General features: G+C 30.8%; 3 protein-coding genes across 4 annotated transcripts; 1 reads left to right on the top strand and 2 right to left on the bottom strand.

The window, feature by feature from the left end:
• Positions 1 to 4,975: 4,975 nt before the first annotated feature.
• Positions 4,976 to 7,952, top strand: LOC103489968 (WAT1-related protein At2g37460). Its single transcript, XM_008449332.3, has 7 exons — positions 4,976 to 5,572; positions 5,699 to 5,761; positions 5,845 to 5,961; positions 6,040 to 6,280; positions 6,508 to 6,669; positions 7,209 to 7,360; positions 7,484 to 7,952. The coding sequence occupies exons 1-7, from the start codon at positions 5,376 to 5,378 to the stop codon at positions 7,671 to 7,673; spliced, it is 1,122 nt and encodes a 373-aa protein (XP_008447554.2). The 5' UTR covers positions 4,976 to 5,375; the 3' UTR covers positions 7,674 to 7,952.
• A 2,222-nt stretch (positions 7,953 to 10,174) lies between these two features.
• LOC103489959 (eukaryotic peptide chain release factor subunit 1-3) lies at positions 10,175 to 12,536 on the bottom strand. Of its 2 annotated transcripts, none has more exons than XM_008449314.3 (3): positions 12,295 to 12,536; positions 10,627 to 12,030; positions 10,175 to 10,475 (listed from the first exon to the last, which is right to left on the bottom strand). In XM_008449314.3, the coding sequence occupies exon 2, from the start codon at positions 12,011 to 12,013 to the stop codon at positions 10,703 to 10,705; it is 1,311 nt and encodes a 436-aa protein (XP_008447536.1). In that variant the 5' UTR covers positions 12,014 to 12,030; positions 12,295 to 12,536; the 3' UTR covers positions 10,175 to 10,475; positions 10,627 to 10,702. The 2 variants fall into 2 exon arrangements, with proteins under 2 accessions (XP_008447536.1, XP_008447544.1); XM_008449322.3 differs by having other exon boundaries at positions 10,581 to 12,030; positions 12,295 to 12,528.
• Positions 12,537 to 16,353: 3,817 nt separating this feature from the next.
• Positions 16,354 to 17,306, bottom strand: LOC103489951 (zinc finger protein ZAT11). Its single transcript, XM_008449304.3, has one exon. The coding sequence runs from the start codon at positions 17,284 to 17,286 to the stop codon at positions 16,516 to 16,518; it is 771 nt and encodes a 256-aa protein (XP_008447526.2). The 5' UTR covers positions 17,287 to 17,306; the 3' UTR covers positions 16,354 to 16,515.
• Between the last annotated feature and the right edge of the window lie 608 nt (positions 17,307 to 17,914).

Below are 17,914 nucleotides of genomic sequence, written 5' to 3'. Positions count from 1 at the left end.
TCATTCTTCTTTCTATTTTAGGACATTTTCTTTAGTTTTGATTTAGGTTATAATCAGGCCTTTTCTAGTTTAAACTAAATGGGACAAATGCATAACTGAAAAGAAATATTTAGTTACCACTTGAAAAATCACTTTATAAGTTTAGTAATATACTCTATATCTATAAACAACATTTTCCTTTTAAAAAATTTACCAATTTTATAAATTTAGACAACAATTGAAAGGATGAAGATAATCGAATTCAACTAATAATTATATATTTTTTTTCCATCTCCATGACTGTTTAACTTAATTTAATATGTATATCAATGAATTACCCATATAACCTCAATTTTTTTTTAATATATAGTTTATTAACTGCATATTATCTGTGTACATATGATTTTCTCTATTCAAAATTTAAAAGATATATAAATAAGTCTAAATAATTTTCTGCAAAAGCAAAAATAATTTATATATATCTTTACTATATTGATCTGACTTTTGGTCACCTTCCATGATGATTTTTAAATTTCAGAAATCAAATTAATAAAAATCCAAAGTTTTAAAATTAAAATTAAAACTAACTCATCAATAAATACAAATCTATAAGAAAATGGAAAATTTTTCCGTTAAAAACTAAAAATCTAAGTCAGAACACAACCCTCAGATTTCATATAAAGCATATAACCTCAAGTACTTATTGGATTGATTATAAATTAAAGAATTTAGTGATGCAACTTACTTTTTTACACACAATTAGCTTTTTAGTAGAAGTAGTTTAAAGAATTTAAGATATGCAAATAAAGGAAGATGCATTTAAATTACAAGCATATTAAAAAAGAAAAGAAAAAAGATGAGTGGATAAGAAAAGCAATGAAGAAATAAATAATTAAATATCCAATTTGATTAAGAAATGGCATAGACAAGTTGAGGAGTGAAAAAAAGAAACCACCAAATAAGAGACATGGAAATTAGCCAAAAAGAATATATATTTTTTTTTCTTTTTCTCTAGTGAATATCAAAGTGGATATTACTAAAGAAGAAGAAAAAGAACTCCCTAACTTAGAATGACATTAAAATATAGAAATGGAGAGGGATTTTATCCTCCAAAGTGTGTGTGTTTGGCAAGAAAGAAAAAAATTAAAATAATACTAATAATAATAATAATAATAATAATAATCTCAAGATTATATTCTATGGAATAACCTGTCAAGTACGAGGCTTACTCTAAATTCTAAAGAATCAAACCATTGTCCAATTCTCCCACGTAATGGAATCTGTATTTCATTGCTCATCTTCCACCTACAATCTGAACCCCAGAAAAGAAAAAGAAAAAAGAAAAGAAAAGAAAAGAAAAGAAAAAAGAAAAGAATCACATGGCTCAATTGCTAGTAAAAAGTGATCTAGTGAGACGGATTGTTTTAAAAAAAATTTGTAAATGAGAAGGTACGTTTGTGCACATCTTGACCAATCTCATGGCACAACTTAACTGACCTTACAATATTTCAGTGAAAAGAAAACTTAAAATATATTAAATCTTAGAAGATTTGATACAATGAGTAGCAAAGTTTAACTCATGATGTTGAAATGGAGTAAGAATTTAACATCACTAACCACCATTATTAACTTATCCACAAAATTCTCTCTTAATTTTGTTGTTGGTTTGTTTCTTTCTGGGTAGAGAGAGAGAAAATGCTGTCTGACATAAGTAAAAGGTTAAATCATATAGCAAACATATCCAACTTTTGACAACATATTTACCTTTCCTATCAATGGGTCCATGAAAATGCCCATTATCTTAAAAAGTATTGAGTCTAATGGGTTCCAGATTGGATATGGATTCCTACACAGATATATATAAAAATAAAAAATCAAGATGTTGGATCTGTGTAATATAACTAGTGGTTCATGCAAAAATAAAAATAAAAACAAAAGGCAAGCAAATAACCAAAGAGAGATTTCACAAGTTCGTATTGACAGAAGACTTTCAGTTTCTTCCTTGTCTGACTTGAGAGATTCAAGATGGTTTTATCGATAAGATCTAATTGATTTGAAGTTTTAGTCCATCATTAAAACCTACTTTCATTTATAACATTACAGATAGCAGCAAAGAACCATCAACACTATAATATTCGTATTTGACACATATTAAACAATTACACGCTTTGATAATTGTTGGACATGCATTGGACACTTTTTAAGTATTAAACAAATAATCAGCCGAGAGTGAAATACACCAATTTAACTTTTTAAGCAGATAAATACACAAACTCATTGGTTTTGAATTTTCTTCTTGTATAAAACAAAACAATTTAATAAACGTGTCCTTGCCGTGCTCATATTCTAGGTTTCGTGTTATCTGTTAATGTCATGACGTATCCATGTCCCATAACGTATACATCCTTCTTATGTTAGAAGGTTGTGTGTTTGGGTTTTATGATTACTACATTAAATAATTCCATTGGGGACCAACTGCAGCTTTTACAGTTTCTAAATCCGAAGGTATTTCTATGTTTATAAGACTCAACATCTTTGAACAGTCAAAAGGTTCAAATTAATCCCATCAAGAGAGGAGCTTTGAATTCAATCAATTGAGAGATCTTTATTTTTGTTGGAGTCATGAGATTACCTGGCTATAAGAGGCTCTAAAAATAAGGCCTATTGGTTGATCCCAAGGGTCTTTTAAGTTTAGACCATATGATATCAAGCCAATTACTTTGCAAGGATCAATAGTTTTAGTGCCTTATGCATTATTAAAGCAGAATCAAAGAAAGCTATAATAAAGGTGAAATAATTGTGGTGGGGGGTTGGATTGACCAAAGAATTGGCATTTTCTCCTATACCCAAATCAGAACAGAGAAAAAGTAAAAGAGAAAAAAGTTGAACATAAATGAAAGGTTTTCTTTTCCTTAACCATTGCAAATGTAACTCTCAGCAAACAGAAAGTAATTCAAAAGATGTGGTCAAAAACCTTTTATTCCCAGAAGAACTCCTTTATCAAAAGGATGTTGTCTTGAGTGCAAGAAAAAACACTGCACTTTATATTGATGTTTATTAACCATGCAAGAATCGTTTTCTATTGCTTTTTAAAGACGGCATTTTTTTGGGGCAAAATTTGTGATGAAAAGACAAATGTAACGAAGTTTTATATTCAACTGAAAGAAGTGTACAAACAAAGATCAAGACAGAGAAAAAAACCTACTCAGCACTAATAATTAATAAACTCCCTGCCTTAATGAACCTGTCATCAAATCAAGCAATTCCGTTTTCGAAAAGGGATGAAGGGCATGTTCAGAATCAATTTTGAAAAACATTAAACAATCGCTTTCGTCATGTTGAAAATCATTTCCAAACATATCTATAATGTTTGAATTCATAATTTTAAATGTGATTTTCATACCATAAAAATGGAATTAAAAAGGCATGTCTCAATGTGATTTTGGACATGACAAAAGCGATTTTATCTATTTCAAAATCATACCCTAACATGTCACGAATGTGGTTACATAGAGTTGAATATTCAAAGCTTATCCTGCAGTTTTAAAAACTATGGTGCAAAAACGAGATAGATGATGTTACAAACGAAAAGCCCATGCAGGAAATGGTAATAACGTAAAAAGTGTACACAACAGCCCATACTTCAATCCCATTAAGAAAGAGAAAACTTTGAAGCAAACGAATATGCTAGCATGCACTATCTTGTAATGTAATCTCATCGTTTTATACGCTTTCAACTTTCAAGTAATGCACTGGGAAGGCGAAGGAAAAGAAGGCCTAAAAAGATAATCAAGGAAGTGAGCATCCAAATAGGAAAGTGAGATAAAAGAAAATTCTAGTTAGAAATATGTCATAGATATTCCTCTTGATCCAAATGGTACATGTGGTGTTTCAATCTTTAATTCATATCTACATCTCTTGTTAAATCAGATATAAATGCATGCATAAACAAAATCTATTGGGAATAGCTAGTTGGCATAACTACAAATATGAAGGGTTTAGGCTAATTTTAACCACTATTGATAATCTAGTCAGCAATTTAAAAAAATGAAAAATATAGAACAAGACCCTAAGAGGTGTCAAAAGTGATATGCTTTGGGATGTTTAGGGATAACACTCCAAGATTTGGGGTTCAACCCTTAGGTGAGAGGCTTGGGTTCGTTTGATAACCATTTGGTTTTTGAAAAGTAAGTTTATAAATACGATTTTAACCAATAAGTTATTTTTTAAATCCATTCTCTATCAATATTTTCCGAATTTGACTAAGAATTAGATTTAGAAATGTGCAAAAAAAAGTAAGAAAATTGAGAGAAAACAAACATTTAAAAAACAAAAAACAAAAAAGGAAATCAATATCAAACGGAACACTAATAATTTAGTCCTTGTGATGTGATCTCTTAGAGCTGCTCTTACGAAGAGCAAAACCTCATGAAGATCAGGTGTGGCTGGCCATGAACATAATGCATGGGCTGGGACCCCAATACCTTGATCATCAAAAGATGTACACATAGCATAGATCAAGTAAAAAGAAAAAAATTATGTGTTTTCTCTAAATAGGATTTCTGATGAAAGTTTTTATTCTTTTGGCAACCTTCGGTTAAGAAAAAACTCACAACTTAGTCACACGTGTGAAGGACATGAAAAAGAAAGTTCTCGAAAGAGTAATCTGCACCAAGATTTGGTTGTGTAAATTGGTTTTGATGACTGATATCTGTTGCAAACACAATCATTCTCAAAATTGAATAAAATTAAAATACAATAGGTATTAAAAGCAAAGTTCACTTCGTTATTATTCCACTTGGTTGTTGAGAAAAAAAGTTTGTGGGAAAGAATTTTTGGTGCATATATGGGTGCACACATATACATAGTGCACTAAATAAAATTCATTCTGTGTAATAATCAAATAATCAAACAAAAAAAATGTTTTGGTATGAAAGCTTGGTTTCTTACCAATATATATATAAATGAAATTCTTTAGGAATATTTGATTTGAAATGGTGCATATATTAATATTCTAGCAAGTGGGGAACTTTAGCCACTCTGGGGCCCAAACCATTGGCACAATAGCAAGAAGGGTGATTGGGCATGAGATCAATGATCACTTAGTGACAGAGAGATAATTGAATAATTGAAAGCACTATCAAATTAAACATTAAGTTTCTTAATCACATTATTCTTCCTCCTTAACATGTATTTGTGAAGTGGGTTTACGATTCTAATCATGTTTTTATACCTAATAGATTCCCATGAGCTTGAAAGTTTTCAGAAAGAAGATATGTGTCATATGCTTTATGCATTTTACTTCCTATAAAAGCATAACCAATGTGAGGCATTAAAGAAATTGTACCGACACACCTGTTCTCTCTCAGCTTCAGCTTCAGCATCCTATTAGCAGGATGAATTCCCAAGTTAGCCAATGGTGTGTCTCAGCCAAGCCTTTTTTTGCTGTAGTGTTCTTGCAGTTTGGTCTTGCAGGAATGGACATTCTATCTAAAGCAGCTCTGAACCAAGGAATGAGCAACTATGTTCTAGTTGTTTATCGCCATGCAGTTGCCACAATTGTTATAGCTCCTTTTGCACTGATTTTTGACAAGTATTTCTCTATTTTCGACTCAGATTTCCTTCATTGGCATTTAATCAAACAGTTTACAACATGCATGCATGAAGTGACCCTTTAAATGATGCACTAAAAGACTAAGGCGGTTTTTTCTTTTCCCAGGAAGGTCAGACCAAAGATGACAATTCCAGTCTTTGCCAAGTTAATGGTCCTCAGCTTGCTAGAGTACTACCCTACGTCCCAAAAATTTTAGACAAAATGATCAACTCTCCAACAACATAAAATTTTATATCTACCCTTTTTGGCAGGCCTGTGATTGATCAAAACTTATATTTCTTGGGAATGAAGTACACAACGGCAACTTTTGCAGCTGCCATGTGCAATATTCTTCCTGCCATTACCTTTGTAATGGCTTGGATTCTCAGGTAGTCAAATAAGCAAAATCCAAACATCTTTCTCTCTTTCTCAGTGAAATTCCTGTAAACTAACACATACTTTTTCAGGCTTGAGAAAGTAAGAATCAAAAGCATCAGAAGCCAAGCTAAGATAGTGGGAACCGTAGCAACAGTCGGAGGAGCTATGATAATGACACTAATGAAAGGTCCAATTTTAGAGCTATTTTGGGTTAAAGAAAGAGCAACCAACCCACAACAAAGCGGTGAAATCAGCCTTCAACATACAATCAAAGGTTCGATTATGATCACAATTGGTTGCTTCAGTTGGGCGTGTTTCATGATTCTTCAGGTACACTTTGTCCTTCTCACAAGATTCCCACATCCATAATCCCTTTTGACAAATAACAAAACCCCTTTTGTTGATGGATTCCCTTCCGCACAAGATTTTGTTCCAATTTAAGACCATGTGACAAATGACAAAAAGAACAACAACAACAACAACAATAGAATCCAACTTTTTCCCACCACTTTTGAGAGGAAAAAGGAATCATTGATAAATCATTTGGGATTTCACAGGCAATAACATTGAAGGCTTACCCAGCTGAACTCTCTCTTACGGCATGGATTTGCTTATTGGGAACTGCGGAGGGAACTGTGGTGGCTTTAGTGATGGAAAGAGGAAACCCCGCCGTTTGGTCCATTACTTGGGGAACTAAATTACTCGCCGCCGTTTATAGTGTAAGAATTTCATCATCATTCTCTTTTCTTAAAAAGAAATCATCTATTCTAATTTCTTGTTTCAATTTATTTATTTTTTATTTTATTAAAATCAACCAATATCACATTTTCATATATAATTTGAAATTTTACTAAAAATTTAAATACTTTTAATAGTCTTTTTTATTTACAATCATTTTTCATTTTTTTTAAATTCTATTTACTAGTTATCATTTTTTATTTTTTAATTTGACATATTATATCCCAATATTTTTTCAATGATAAACTAATATTTTGGTAAACAAAAATCACATACATGTACTATCAAGTTTAAAGTCAAAAACTTGATTTTCCCCTCTTCCCCACGTAAAAGAGTTGTTTGCAATCATAGCAAAAAAAAGAAAAACATAACATTGGTGCTAGTGAAAGAAATGTATTAGATATGCATAACTTTTAAGTCCTCCAATTAAACTAACGACTTTTTCTTTCAAAATCAAATTTTAAATATGAAAAGAGAATATAAAAAATGTTATTAATGAAAATATTGAAAATTGTGGCAGGGAATATTTTGTTCAGGACTTGCTTATTACATTCAAGGACTAGTGATGAAAGACAAAGGACCTGTTTTTGTGACTGCCTTTAGTCCATTGAGTATGGTCATCGTAGCCATTATGAGTTCCTTTATTCTAGGCGAACGTCTCTACTTTGGAAGGTAAAATTATACTTTCATCTTCCTTTTACTATAGATTTAACGTAAAGTTTATGATCACTCTTGTTATTTATTTCAATCTAAGTATCTTGTTCAAAAAAAAGTTTAAATAATTTTATTTTGCAGGGTACTTGGAGCTGTTGTGATAATTGTGGGACTATACCTTGTTGTTTGGGGCAAAAACAAAGATGAGAATTGTTCCTCAAATGAAGACTTGAAATTACCCACAAAACAAACAATTGAAGACAACAAGATGGAAAGTTTAACAATTGAACCAAATATTTGTGTTGATTTAAAGAATATTGAGCAAAAATGATTGATGAGATTAATTATTGGAATTAAATTAGTGGCAAAAAAAAAAAACTTATAAAGTTATTTTAGATTTTGTTTAAAAATTTTCTAAATAACTTCCGGTCCTTTCTATGTCCCTCATGTACTCACTTCACCAAGTGTAACAAACGCTTCTTTTGATTTCTAATTTTCAGTATATTTTTATCTAATTTTGTAACATTAGGGTTTTCTCGGGATCGATGGTTAAGAAGGTTGTTGTAATGTTTTGGAAAGATAACATTGAATGAAAGATCTCTTTTCGTTACATGATTCATTTGGTGGTATGGTATGTCGTATTCTCAAATGAAAGCTAAAAAGAATCGCTAATTAAAACTATGCAACTTATTGGAGATTAGGTTGAAGATGAAGGAGTTGCTAAAAATCCTCTTATTTTTTTAGCATTTTGATTTGTAAAACTCACAAAGGAAAGAAGAAGTTCGACGAATATCGTATTATAGCATGATATAATTAACTATTTACCCATTGTAAAGAAAACCTTGAATCAATTATCTTTCGAAAAGCTTTTTGAATCCTAAAGAAAATAACTTTAAATAATCGCCCAAACAACAAAAGTTAAAAACTTTACACAATTTTTGCACCATCTAGGGTTCCTCCATTTTTTGCACCATTTGATATTATATTACCTTTTCATACTCTACACATACTTATCAATGTATTTTACTCCATTTCTAAGTATTATTTCTCTATAGAAATTTAAAGTTAAATAATTTCTTTTATTTTTTTATAAATAAGGCGGGAGAATTTGAACCAAAAATGTCTTAGTTCTAGTTCTTGACATACACTAGTATCAATTGAGTTAAGGTTCTTTTAGTAAAATTGAATAATTTCTTACTCATTTTGTTGATCGATGATGGTAGAACTTACATATTTTAGTATGAAAGATAATAGTTAAATAAAAAAAATTATTGTAATTGACAAAATTGCTTAAAATATTTACAAAATAACCTTAAATAAAATACTCACCAAAATTTGAAATTTAGCCTTTAAATTTCAAAATCAACTTTTTGTTTGTATTTTTCATTTTTTGTATCAATTGAAGAATCTAAGTCTCGTTAAAAATGAAAATCTTCTATTAATTGTGATATTAACGTAGATTTATTATTATATTTTAGTAATGGTAATGTCAGAATCTGTTGATTAGGATTCTATAAATTTAGGATCCAAACACAAAATATTTTTAAATGTGAACTTCATTGTTTAATTTTGAGATCCGAAGTCTCATTGATACAAATCTCAATTTTTTTTTTTTAATACTTTAGTTAGTATTAAAAAAGAAGTTGATGTGTATTTCCAATTTTATGCAACATTTTATTTGAGTACAATCTAGTTCGTGTATTTAAAATTTGTAAAAGTTTAGTCTTTTATCATGAAAAAACTATTGTTAAGATTTAATTAAATTTCATATAATGGTATATCAATCAATTAATTAAGAATCCAATAAGTGTGTACACTACAAGACTTTAAATAGTTAAAAAAAAAAAAAAAAAAAAAAACAACAACAACAACAACAACTTGCATGGAATTTTTTTAAGCATGAACTGAACTGTTAAAAATTATTAAAAATACTTGCATACTAAAATAGTATCACTAAATTTCTACAGAATTGTAAAAGCAACTTCAAAAAACAAAAACAAAAACAAAATCCTTACCCTCTTGTTTTATTAGTTCTTAGTATGGTAGGTCTCACAACTAAATAACTCCTCAAACAAACTTAATAACTTTGCTCATTATTCCAAATACGAACCACAAATTTGTAGATTTTGAATCATGATTCGAACATTTTAGAGTTTTAAGCCTGGGATTATTAATTGGTTCTTTTTTTTTTTTTTTTTTATTCCTCTCCTTGTAAATGAATGAGGTCAATTCACTTTCTAAAAACGTAATGTAATTATAAATTATATAATTCTATAAAAAAAAATCATATTCAATTAATGATAATTTTTTGTCGACTAAATATTAGCAACTACAACAAAGATTATTATTTATTTATAAATATGAAAAATCACATATTTTAAATAATTTGTTTATATGATTAGACTAGAATCTAATTTTCTGAATTGGTTACCGAAAACATGTGTGAAAAAATGAAATACAAAAATACCTTTTGGTATAACAAAACATGTTTACAATAAAATTGCATATGTTTTTCCACCAAATTTGTAAGGGGTCATTATTATGCTTTTTTGTACTAAAATTGAATCTAAAAGTCTCCTAAATGAAATTTGACTCTATCTTGATTTCTGGACATTGGCTTCAATTCACATTTAGCTTGTTAATTAAGCACTTATAGAAAAAATAGTTAAATATAAATGTTCCCTATAAGAACATTATAGAAACAAATCCAATTATTTAAATATTGTTTAGATGCAACTTTAAGAAAGTTATTTCAGAAACAATTTTGTAGACTATTAGTTTTCCAATTCAATTCGAAAAACATTATTCCCAGAGACCAAAAAAACCAAATCCTAACAAAAACAACCATCAAAATACTGTAAAATGCATATATGAATTCAGATCCAACTGACATGGTTTACCAGCAACGAAAAATAGTCAGAAATGACACAAACTCAAAAAGTTCAGAGCATACGAGCGGGCATTGAAGTTATTGCAATACTTCAAAACATTTTTGTAACTGAGTGAGTATCTGCTGTAGACAGCAACCATTTCACGAGAACAAGGGCAGAGCACTGTGGCAAAAGATTGGAGCACGCATCCTCAACGATCAATTTGATAAGACAGCCAAATCCAGATCAAAAGGACATAACCCCTACAGGTAGAGAGAACATTGATTGAAGCATGTGAGGCATTATATAGGTATCAATTAAGAATCCACCAACAAGAACAAGCGTCCAGAGGTAGGAACTAAATAAACCTTATAAAAAGCCTTCACAAATTTTCCAGTTCAAACCAAGACTAACCTCCGCGAACCCTGGGCGCTGGTGCAAGCGCTTGATCCCCCATCTGCACCAGCAACGGGGAGTGATTGATTGATTGCTATTCAGAATCGTCATACTCTTCCCCATCAGATAGTTCATCAAACGATCTTATGTCAAGCTGGTAACGAAGAATTCCTCCAATACCACCAAAACCTCTGCAGAACTGTGATCCTTCCTGTGATTTGTTGGTAACGAACTCCAATGTGCAACCAAACTTCTTGTACTCATTTGCAAACCATTCCAGTAACGCCATCTTTTCTTGAACCTCCAACTCAGCAGAGGTGGCAGAGTCACGGAAGTTGCTCTGATTGGCTTCCTGTTCCTTGTTCAAGTGCTTTATAACAATCTCACCTGTGGAAGCATTCTTTAATACATACCTATTGATATCTAAATTTTCCCAAACAATGAGTATTTCAACAGCACCCATCTCCAGAGCTTTCAGTGTGTCGTCAACACCAAAAACATATTTCCCTGTGTCCTGGCTAATCTCTTCAAAGTATTTTCCAATCAAGCGCTTCTCCTGAATAAACTTTACATTAGACAAGATCTCCGATGACAATTCAATAGCCTGATTGAATCCATTTTCCCCTCCATAAGAGACATCGACAACATTAAGTATTTTGGCCTGAAGACGGGGATCAAACATGTCTGATTGACTAAGCTCCGTCTTAAAGTCAGCTGATCCAGCCAGTATCAATCCTGCAACATTAGGTTGACTAGTGGCAGGATTAATAAAGAACTGGGTGGCAAGCTCTGCTGTTTTCCTAACATAGTTGTGCCGTTTCTCCATCCGAAGACGAGCAAACCTAAGTGCTGACTGACCTCCTCTTCCATGTTTCTTCGGAAGGTCAACACTAAATTTGTGAAGGACTTCACGTGTGTTACCACTCAATGTGCCAAAGAGTGTCCCATTACCATCCATGACGATGAAGCCAAACTTGTCATCAGATTCTAACAATTCATTCAGGGCTTCTGTGTGGAACTTGTTGTCACAGAGATAAAGAGATGCATTTATAGGCCTAAAAGGCTCAAAATCAATTGTGACTTTCTTTTCTTTTCCATCTTCAGTCACGATTGTCCCAGTATACAACACAAGCCCATTTGGAGGAACCTTGTTATACAGCTTGAGTCTCTGCTGAGCAGATGTGATAGCGCCCAAAACAGATTGACGATTCACCCTGCTCTTAATGTTTGAAGCAGTTCCAAATTCATCACCAAGCATCTTAGTAACACGAGAAATTTGATCACGCGGAGGCATGATGAGAGAGATCATGCTAGTCCCATTACCTCTTGCAGCTTCAAGTGCTTTTATCAACTTCTTAATTTTCCATATTTCAATGTTCTTATCAGTTTCATGAGCATCAGCCATCGTAATAAATGAAAATACTGCAGAAAAAATGACAAAACACATGAGAGGATGTGCATCGAATCGCGAAAATTGATCATCTCCATAAGGGGTTAAGCAGGAAAAGGTTATTAAAAATTAACTTTTCAAAGAGATAAAACAGACAAACATAATTGATTTCCGAGCAGAAGGTACGATGGACGTCGTTTTGATATGATTTACAGCAATACAAGAACACATGATTAAAAAAACAGCAAGAACATATGATTAAAAATAAAAAGAGGCAACATTGAGGGAGAGTTTACCGCTGGCGGGATAGTTGGTGGAGAGAGAAAGATGCCGCCTAAGCTGGTGCCGGCAGGCCTGTAGGATGGGGACTAATGTAGTGAAAGGTACCGGCGTCGGCGACAGAGATCGGAGAGGTATTGAAGATAGCGGTTGGGAAGGGAATCGGGAGAGAAGGTCACAGACGCACAGAGAGATCTAAGATTGAATTTGTGAGATTTAGGGTTTCTTCTTCCATTACTATTTTTTTAAGAAAAAAAGAAATCTATTTTAATTTTTTGTTTCATTTTATATATTTAATTTGAAAGATAATTTTTAGTACGCAAACTCTTACGAATAAATTTATGAGATTAGATTCATTTGGTCACAAAATTTCAAGACGGAAATGGTCGATTTTACAAAAATATTTGCTAGAAAAATAATAAGAATTTTGTCTTTTATTAATTTTGTTTTATAAAATGTAAATAATTTATTAATTGTTTTTATTTTAAAAAGAAAATTCTAAATGCATTTTTTCTAGTTATTGAATTTTTAAACATAGATTTAAAAGATTTTAGAAGTATTTTTTGTTTCATTTTTTCCGATAGCGATATTTAAAATTTTAGAAATAGTTTTAGAGAGTATTTGATTTTCATAAATTATTTTTTAATTTAAAATAATATATAATTATTTAAAGTAAAAATATAAAAGCACTTGAAATATATTTTAAACTCATTTTAAGAGCTTAGAACAAAAGAGATATATATTAAAAATTTTGAAGACTAAATCAGTCTATTTTTATAACTAAAAATATATATTTTAAAGCTCAATTATCAAACATATATATTTTAAAATTTGGAGATTAAATAGATAATTTTTTCTACTTTAATTTATTGAAATTATTTACTTACTTTTTATTTGATATATAAGTTAAGCTAAATTATCAAATAAAATGCTCCATTAACTTTGTAATTTGTATAAAAGATATCCTTACACTTTCATAAATGATAAAAGAATATTCTTAATGTTAGCTTTAGATGAAAATCGTTAATGTTATTGTACGAGGCTTTAGTAGTAATGATAATAGAATATTCGATTCCTATCCACAATTATCTAAATATGATAAATAAAAAAAGTGATGTTTATCTTAATCTATCATCGATGGAAAAAGATTTTGATATATTTATAATCATTTTTTTAGTTTTTTTAATTATTTAAAGCAGTTTTTCTATATAAATTAAAAATAATTTAATTGAAAATATAAAATTTTATTTTTGAGAGAGAATTTGTCGGTATGATGTTAATATAAGATGCACATAAGATATGTGACTCAATGAATATGTGTGTTTGGTTCCTGAGTTTTAAAAATTTATAGCTTTGGAATTTAAGAAAATATTTTACTAAAATTTATATTATTTAAAAAAAAGGTACTTTTTTAGTGTTCAAGTTTTGATGAAGACGTATCTTCGGTCTATGAGTTTAAAAAGTAGATTTTTTTAGTCCTCGTGTTTATAAAAATAGACTCAAATGGTTCGCGAGTTTTCAAAATGTATCTTTCTAATTCATGAGTTCTCAAAAATAGATTTAAAATGTCTCTCAAATAACTTTATATTTTTACTTTAAATAATTATATGACATTTTTATTTAGAAGAATAACTTCTAAAAATCATATCTTATATGAAACTATTTTTTTTTATTTTAAATACTATATAATTATTTTTAAAAATAAACATAAAATACTTTTAGGACCTTATAAACCTAAGTTTTACAATTCATTGATTAAAGAAATACATTTTGAAAACTCGAAAATTAAATAAGTCTATTGTTATGAATATGGAAACTAAAAATGTTCATTTTTAAAACACATAGACCAAATAGACATATTCGTTAAAATTTGGAATTCCCTAAATAGTATAAATTTTTGGGAAAATATTTACTTAAAAAAGAAATAAATAATTATATGCACTAATTTGAGGAATATGGTGTGTGACTGTGTGTGCTTTTTCCATCTAAAAAGTCATTAACATCATACCAAAAGCAAAATTAAAGGACAAAGAATCTCCCAAAGGCCACACCAATACTTATTTATGTAATTCACATTACCAAAATGATTCAATATATTATATTATGCAACAAAAAAAAAAAAAAAAAACACTATATGGTTTTAGAGAATATATGTTATATGTTGTGGTGGGAAACTAATCTAATGATATTGTATTAAGTTCATGAATTAAATTAATGATTTTCTTCTTTTACAAAAAATCATTTAAAAAAAATACAAAAGAATGTAATTAATAAAATGTTGGAAATTATGGAAGGGGATATTTTGTTTCCCGTACAAGAAATAATGATAAAATACAAAGGATCAAGGGCTGACTAGAAGAATAGTAAAATTAGAGGTTTATTTTGGATAAATGATAATTTCATTTTTAAATTAACAAAATAATAAAACAAAAGAATTTTAAATAATAAATGAGAGAACAATGCCTTAAATGCTCCTATCTAATTGATAAATGTGCTTTCTAAATACATTTGTAATAGAATCCACAAATACTCTATAATTAACAGAGACAATACACCCACCATTTCACATCTCTAGCACCTTTTTCTTCACTTTGGAAGAGAATAGCCTACATGGGTTGGGTAACAAAGAAAATGCTCGAATGGCTCAGTAGGGAGGCGAGCAGCTCGAGTAACTAGAAGATCGGCTCGGATGACGCACGCGGCTTGGGACATGATTGCTCGAGGATGGAGGCTTTTTCAACGGCGAGGTGAGCACGCCTTGGTGCGGCAGTGTGCTACGGAGAATGATGGATGGTGCAACAAGCTCCACGCGAATGGGAGATCGTGACAACGGCGACTGAGTTCTTGGAGATGCGACAACTAGTTGGAGCAGACACAGTCCACTCGCTTTAAATCTGAACATCACGACATAGAGGAGATGGCTGACGGAAAGGGGAGCGGCTCGGAGTGTGGCGGCTTGGGCTAACGACGAACAAGAGCTTGATGAAGAACTAAGGTGACGGTGGCGGCTTCGACGAACGAAGGGAGATTGTCGCGGGAGATCTCGGTGGAGAGGAGAAAGGCAGGGGCAGCAACGGGTCGTGTGATTTCGAAGAGAAGAAGATGAGAGTGGGGGCTGCGCCTGAGATGAAGAAGAAGATGAATTTAGGGTTTAAAAAAGATATAATAATAATGATAATATAATTCATATTATATTATATTATAATATTATAAAATTTATATCCTCTTTTTTCTTTCTTTTACTTTCCAAACTTAAATAACTTTAACATTAAGAATTCGAATTCAAATTAAGAATCTAAACTTGATGTATTATGTATGTTTTTTCGTAAATAATTTAAAAAATAACAAATGGTGAAATTAATAGCTATCCATTATTTTTGGCATGATTTTAGGAATTCAATTTTGAATATAAAATTAATTAATTTATGTATATTTTTTTGTAAATAATTTGAAAAATAAAAAACTGAAATTAATAAATTGTCCATTATCTTTATATAATTTTAAGAATTCAATTTAAGAATATAAAATTAATACATTTTATTTTGTATCCTAATAATTAGTGGAGGTTGAAATTAATGAGATATTTTTTGGGATTGTTGGAACAATATATGTTTTTTAGATTTAGTTAAGTACAATTATGACAATTAATTTTATCATAAATCAAAATAATTTAACAGATTACTAATTTTTTTTCTATCCATAAATTTACTATTTCCACGTTTTTACGGCTTTTAGCCCTATGGTGTGTTCTAACCAAATTGGGCTTCAACCTTATTTAACAATCATACACAATCGACAAAAATGAAATCAATCTATTAAAAAGTTGTTAGACCTAAGAAAAGGACATTCAAAAAATTTAGAGAAACAACAAAAGTTGAAAGGTTAAGTAAAGAGCAAAATGCATAGGTAAATCTTTCCTTTTTAACTTTCTAATAATTAATACTTATCGTTGCATATAGTTATACAATTTGACTTTCTCATCCTATTAAACTAAAGTTTTTACATGTCCTTATGGCCACCTAACTTAACAAATTAATATTCCAACTCAAAGAGATTGGGAAAAGTTGCAAATATAATAACAACAAAATTTAGTCTTTAATTTTCATTGCAAAATAATTTAAGAAGTATTTTCTTTTTTTTCTTTTTTCTTTTTTCTTTGTATATAAATTACAACAAATGAAAGAATCGAAAAGGAAAAAAAAAAAAAAGGAACAATTTTGAAAAAGAAGAACCTAAAATCAAAGAACAAGATCAACGGTTGGGGCCATTTTTCCAAAGAGCAATTTCAAGTCATTCTCCAATGGCGTCAAATTAAGGTCCAAATCCAAACACATAACTCTCGTACTCCCAGACCTCTTCAAAACCGGAATCTTCTCCGCCACCGCCACTGCCAACGGCGGCACCCGGTGCCGTCTCATGTGTCCGCCGAGGGCCTGCCCGGAAGAGAACTCCTGCCCGCAAAGACCACACTCGTGAATTTTCTGTTTCAAATCCGCCGTGTCTTTCGGCTCTTCCACCGATGTCCGTGGCCGCTTGTGGCTGGCACGGTGGCCGCCGAGAGCTTGAAAGGACGGGAACTGGCGGTTGCAGGTTTTACACTCGAAAAGGGCGACGTTTTGGGGTTGAAATTTAGGGTCTGATGATTCTTGAATTCCATAAGAAAGAAGCGTTAGGGATTTAGCGATGTCGGAAGTTCCAAATTCTTCTCTGATTCTCTTAGCTGCCATGTGGGTATGAATATGAAGAAATTTTGGAGCTGTGTGCGTTCGAATTTGGGTTGGGGAAATTCTGAAATTGACGAAGAAGGAAGGAGAAGATGAGATTTGAAAATTGGAAGGGATTGGTGTTAAGTATTTATTATTCTTAGTTGGGGGTTTTAGTTTGACTAAAGAAAAATCAGAATTTTGTTTAAATAAAATTACTTTATTTTTTGGCTGCTGGGATTTGTTTAAACAATAATGGACTATGTCTTGTGTTATTTCATGGGCATCTGATTCAAAAAAATACATAATTATGATTTTTTTTTTGTCGATAACGATAGATTGATCAAATCCCTTTTCTTCATCAAAATACGCAACTATTCCCAAGCGTAGTGCTGTTATAAACTATGTAAGGTATTGCACTCAAATTTTTTCTCTTAATTTTAGTACAACGTATATAGGGATGAACAATCGAATCTTTGACTTTTAGCAAGAAGGTTATGTTAGCCACCGAGTAGCTAAGCTCACTTTTGTGACAAACAATACATAAAATCATATATTTACCTCTTATTCACTTTTGGAAGAGTGTCGTGATGTCATAATGTTATTTTCTTTTTAGTTTTTAGTTTAATTGAAATTAAAATGTTGCAAAAGGAGGAAGGAAGGAAGGTAGAAGGGGAGAGGAAAAAGAAGATGAGGATGGTGGAAGGGAGAGAGAATGGATCATTTTTTAAAAAGTTATTTTTCTAATATGAAACGTCATTGTCACTTTTCTTTTTGATTAAGTACAACAATTACAATAATAAAGGATCGAAACCTTTCATATTTAAGATGAAAATGTCATCTCGATTATCGATAAACTAAGCTCATTTTGACAAAAATATGATTTTAAGATAGCTTTTAAACATATTTTATAAGATACTAAACATATTTTATA

Source organism: Cucumis melo, chromosome 8 (genome assembly GCF_025177605.1).
Source record: "Cucumis melo cultivar AY chromosome 8, USDA_Cmelo_AY_1.0, whole genome shotgun sequence".
In the NCBI taxonomy this organism is placed as follows: Eukaryota; Viridiplantae; Streptophyta; class Magnoliopsida; order Cucurbitales; family Cucurbitaceae; genus Cucumis; species Cucumis melo.
This window is presented reverse-complemented; position numbering and strand designations above follow the sequence as displayed.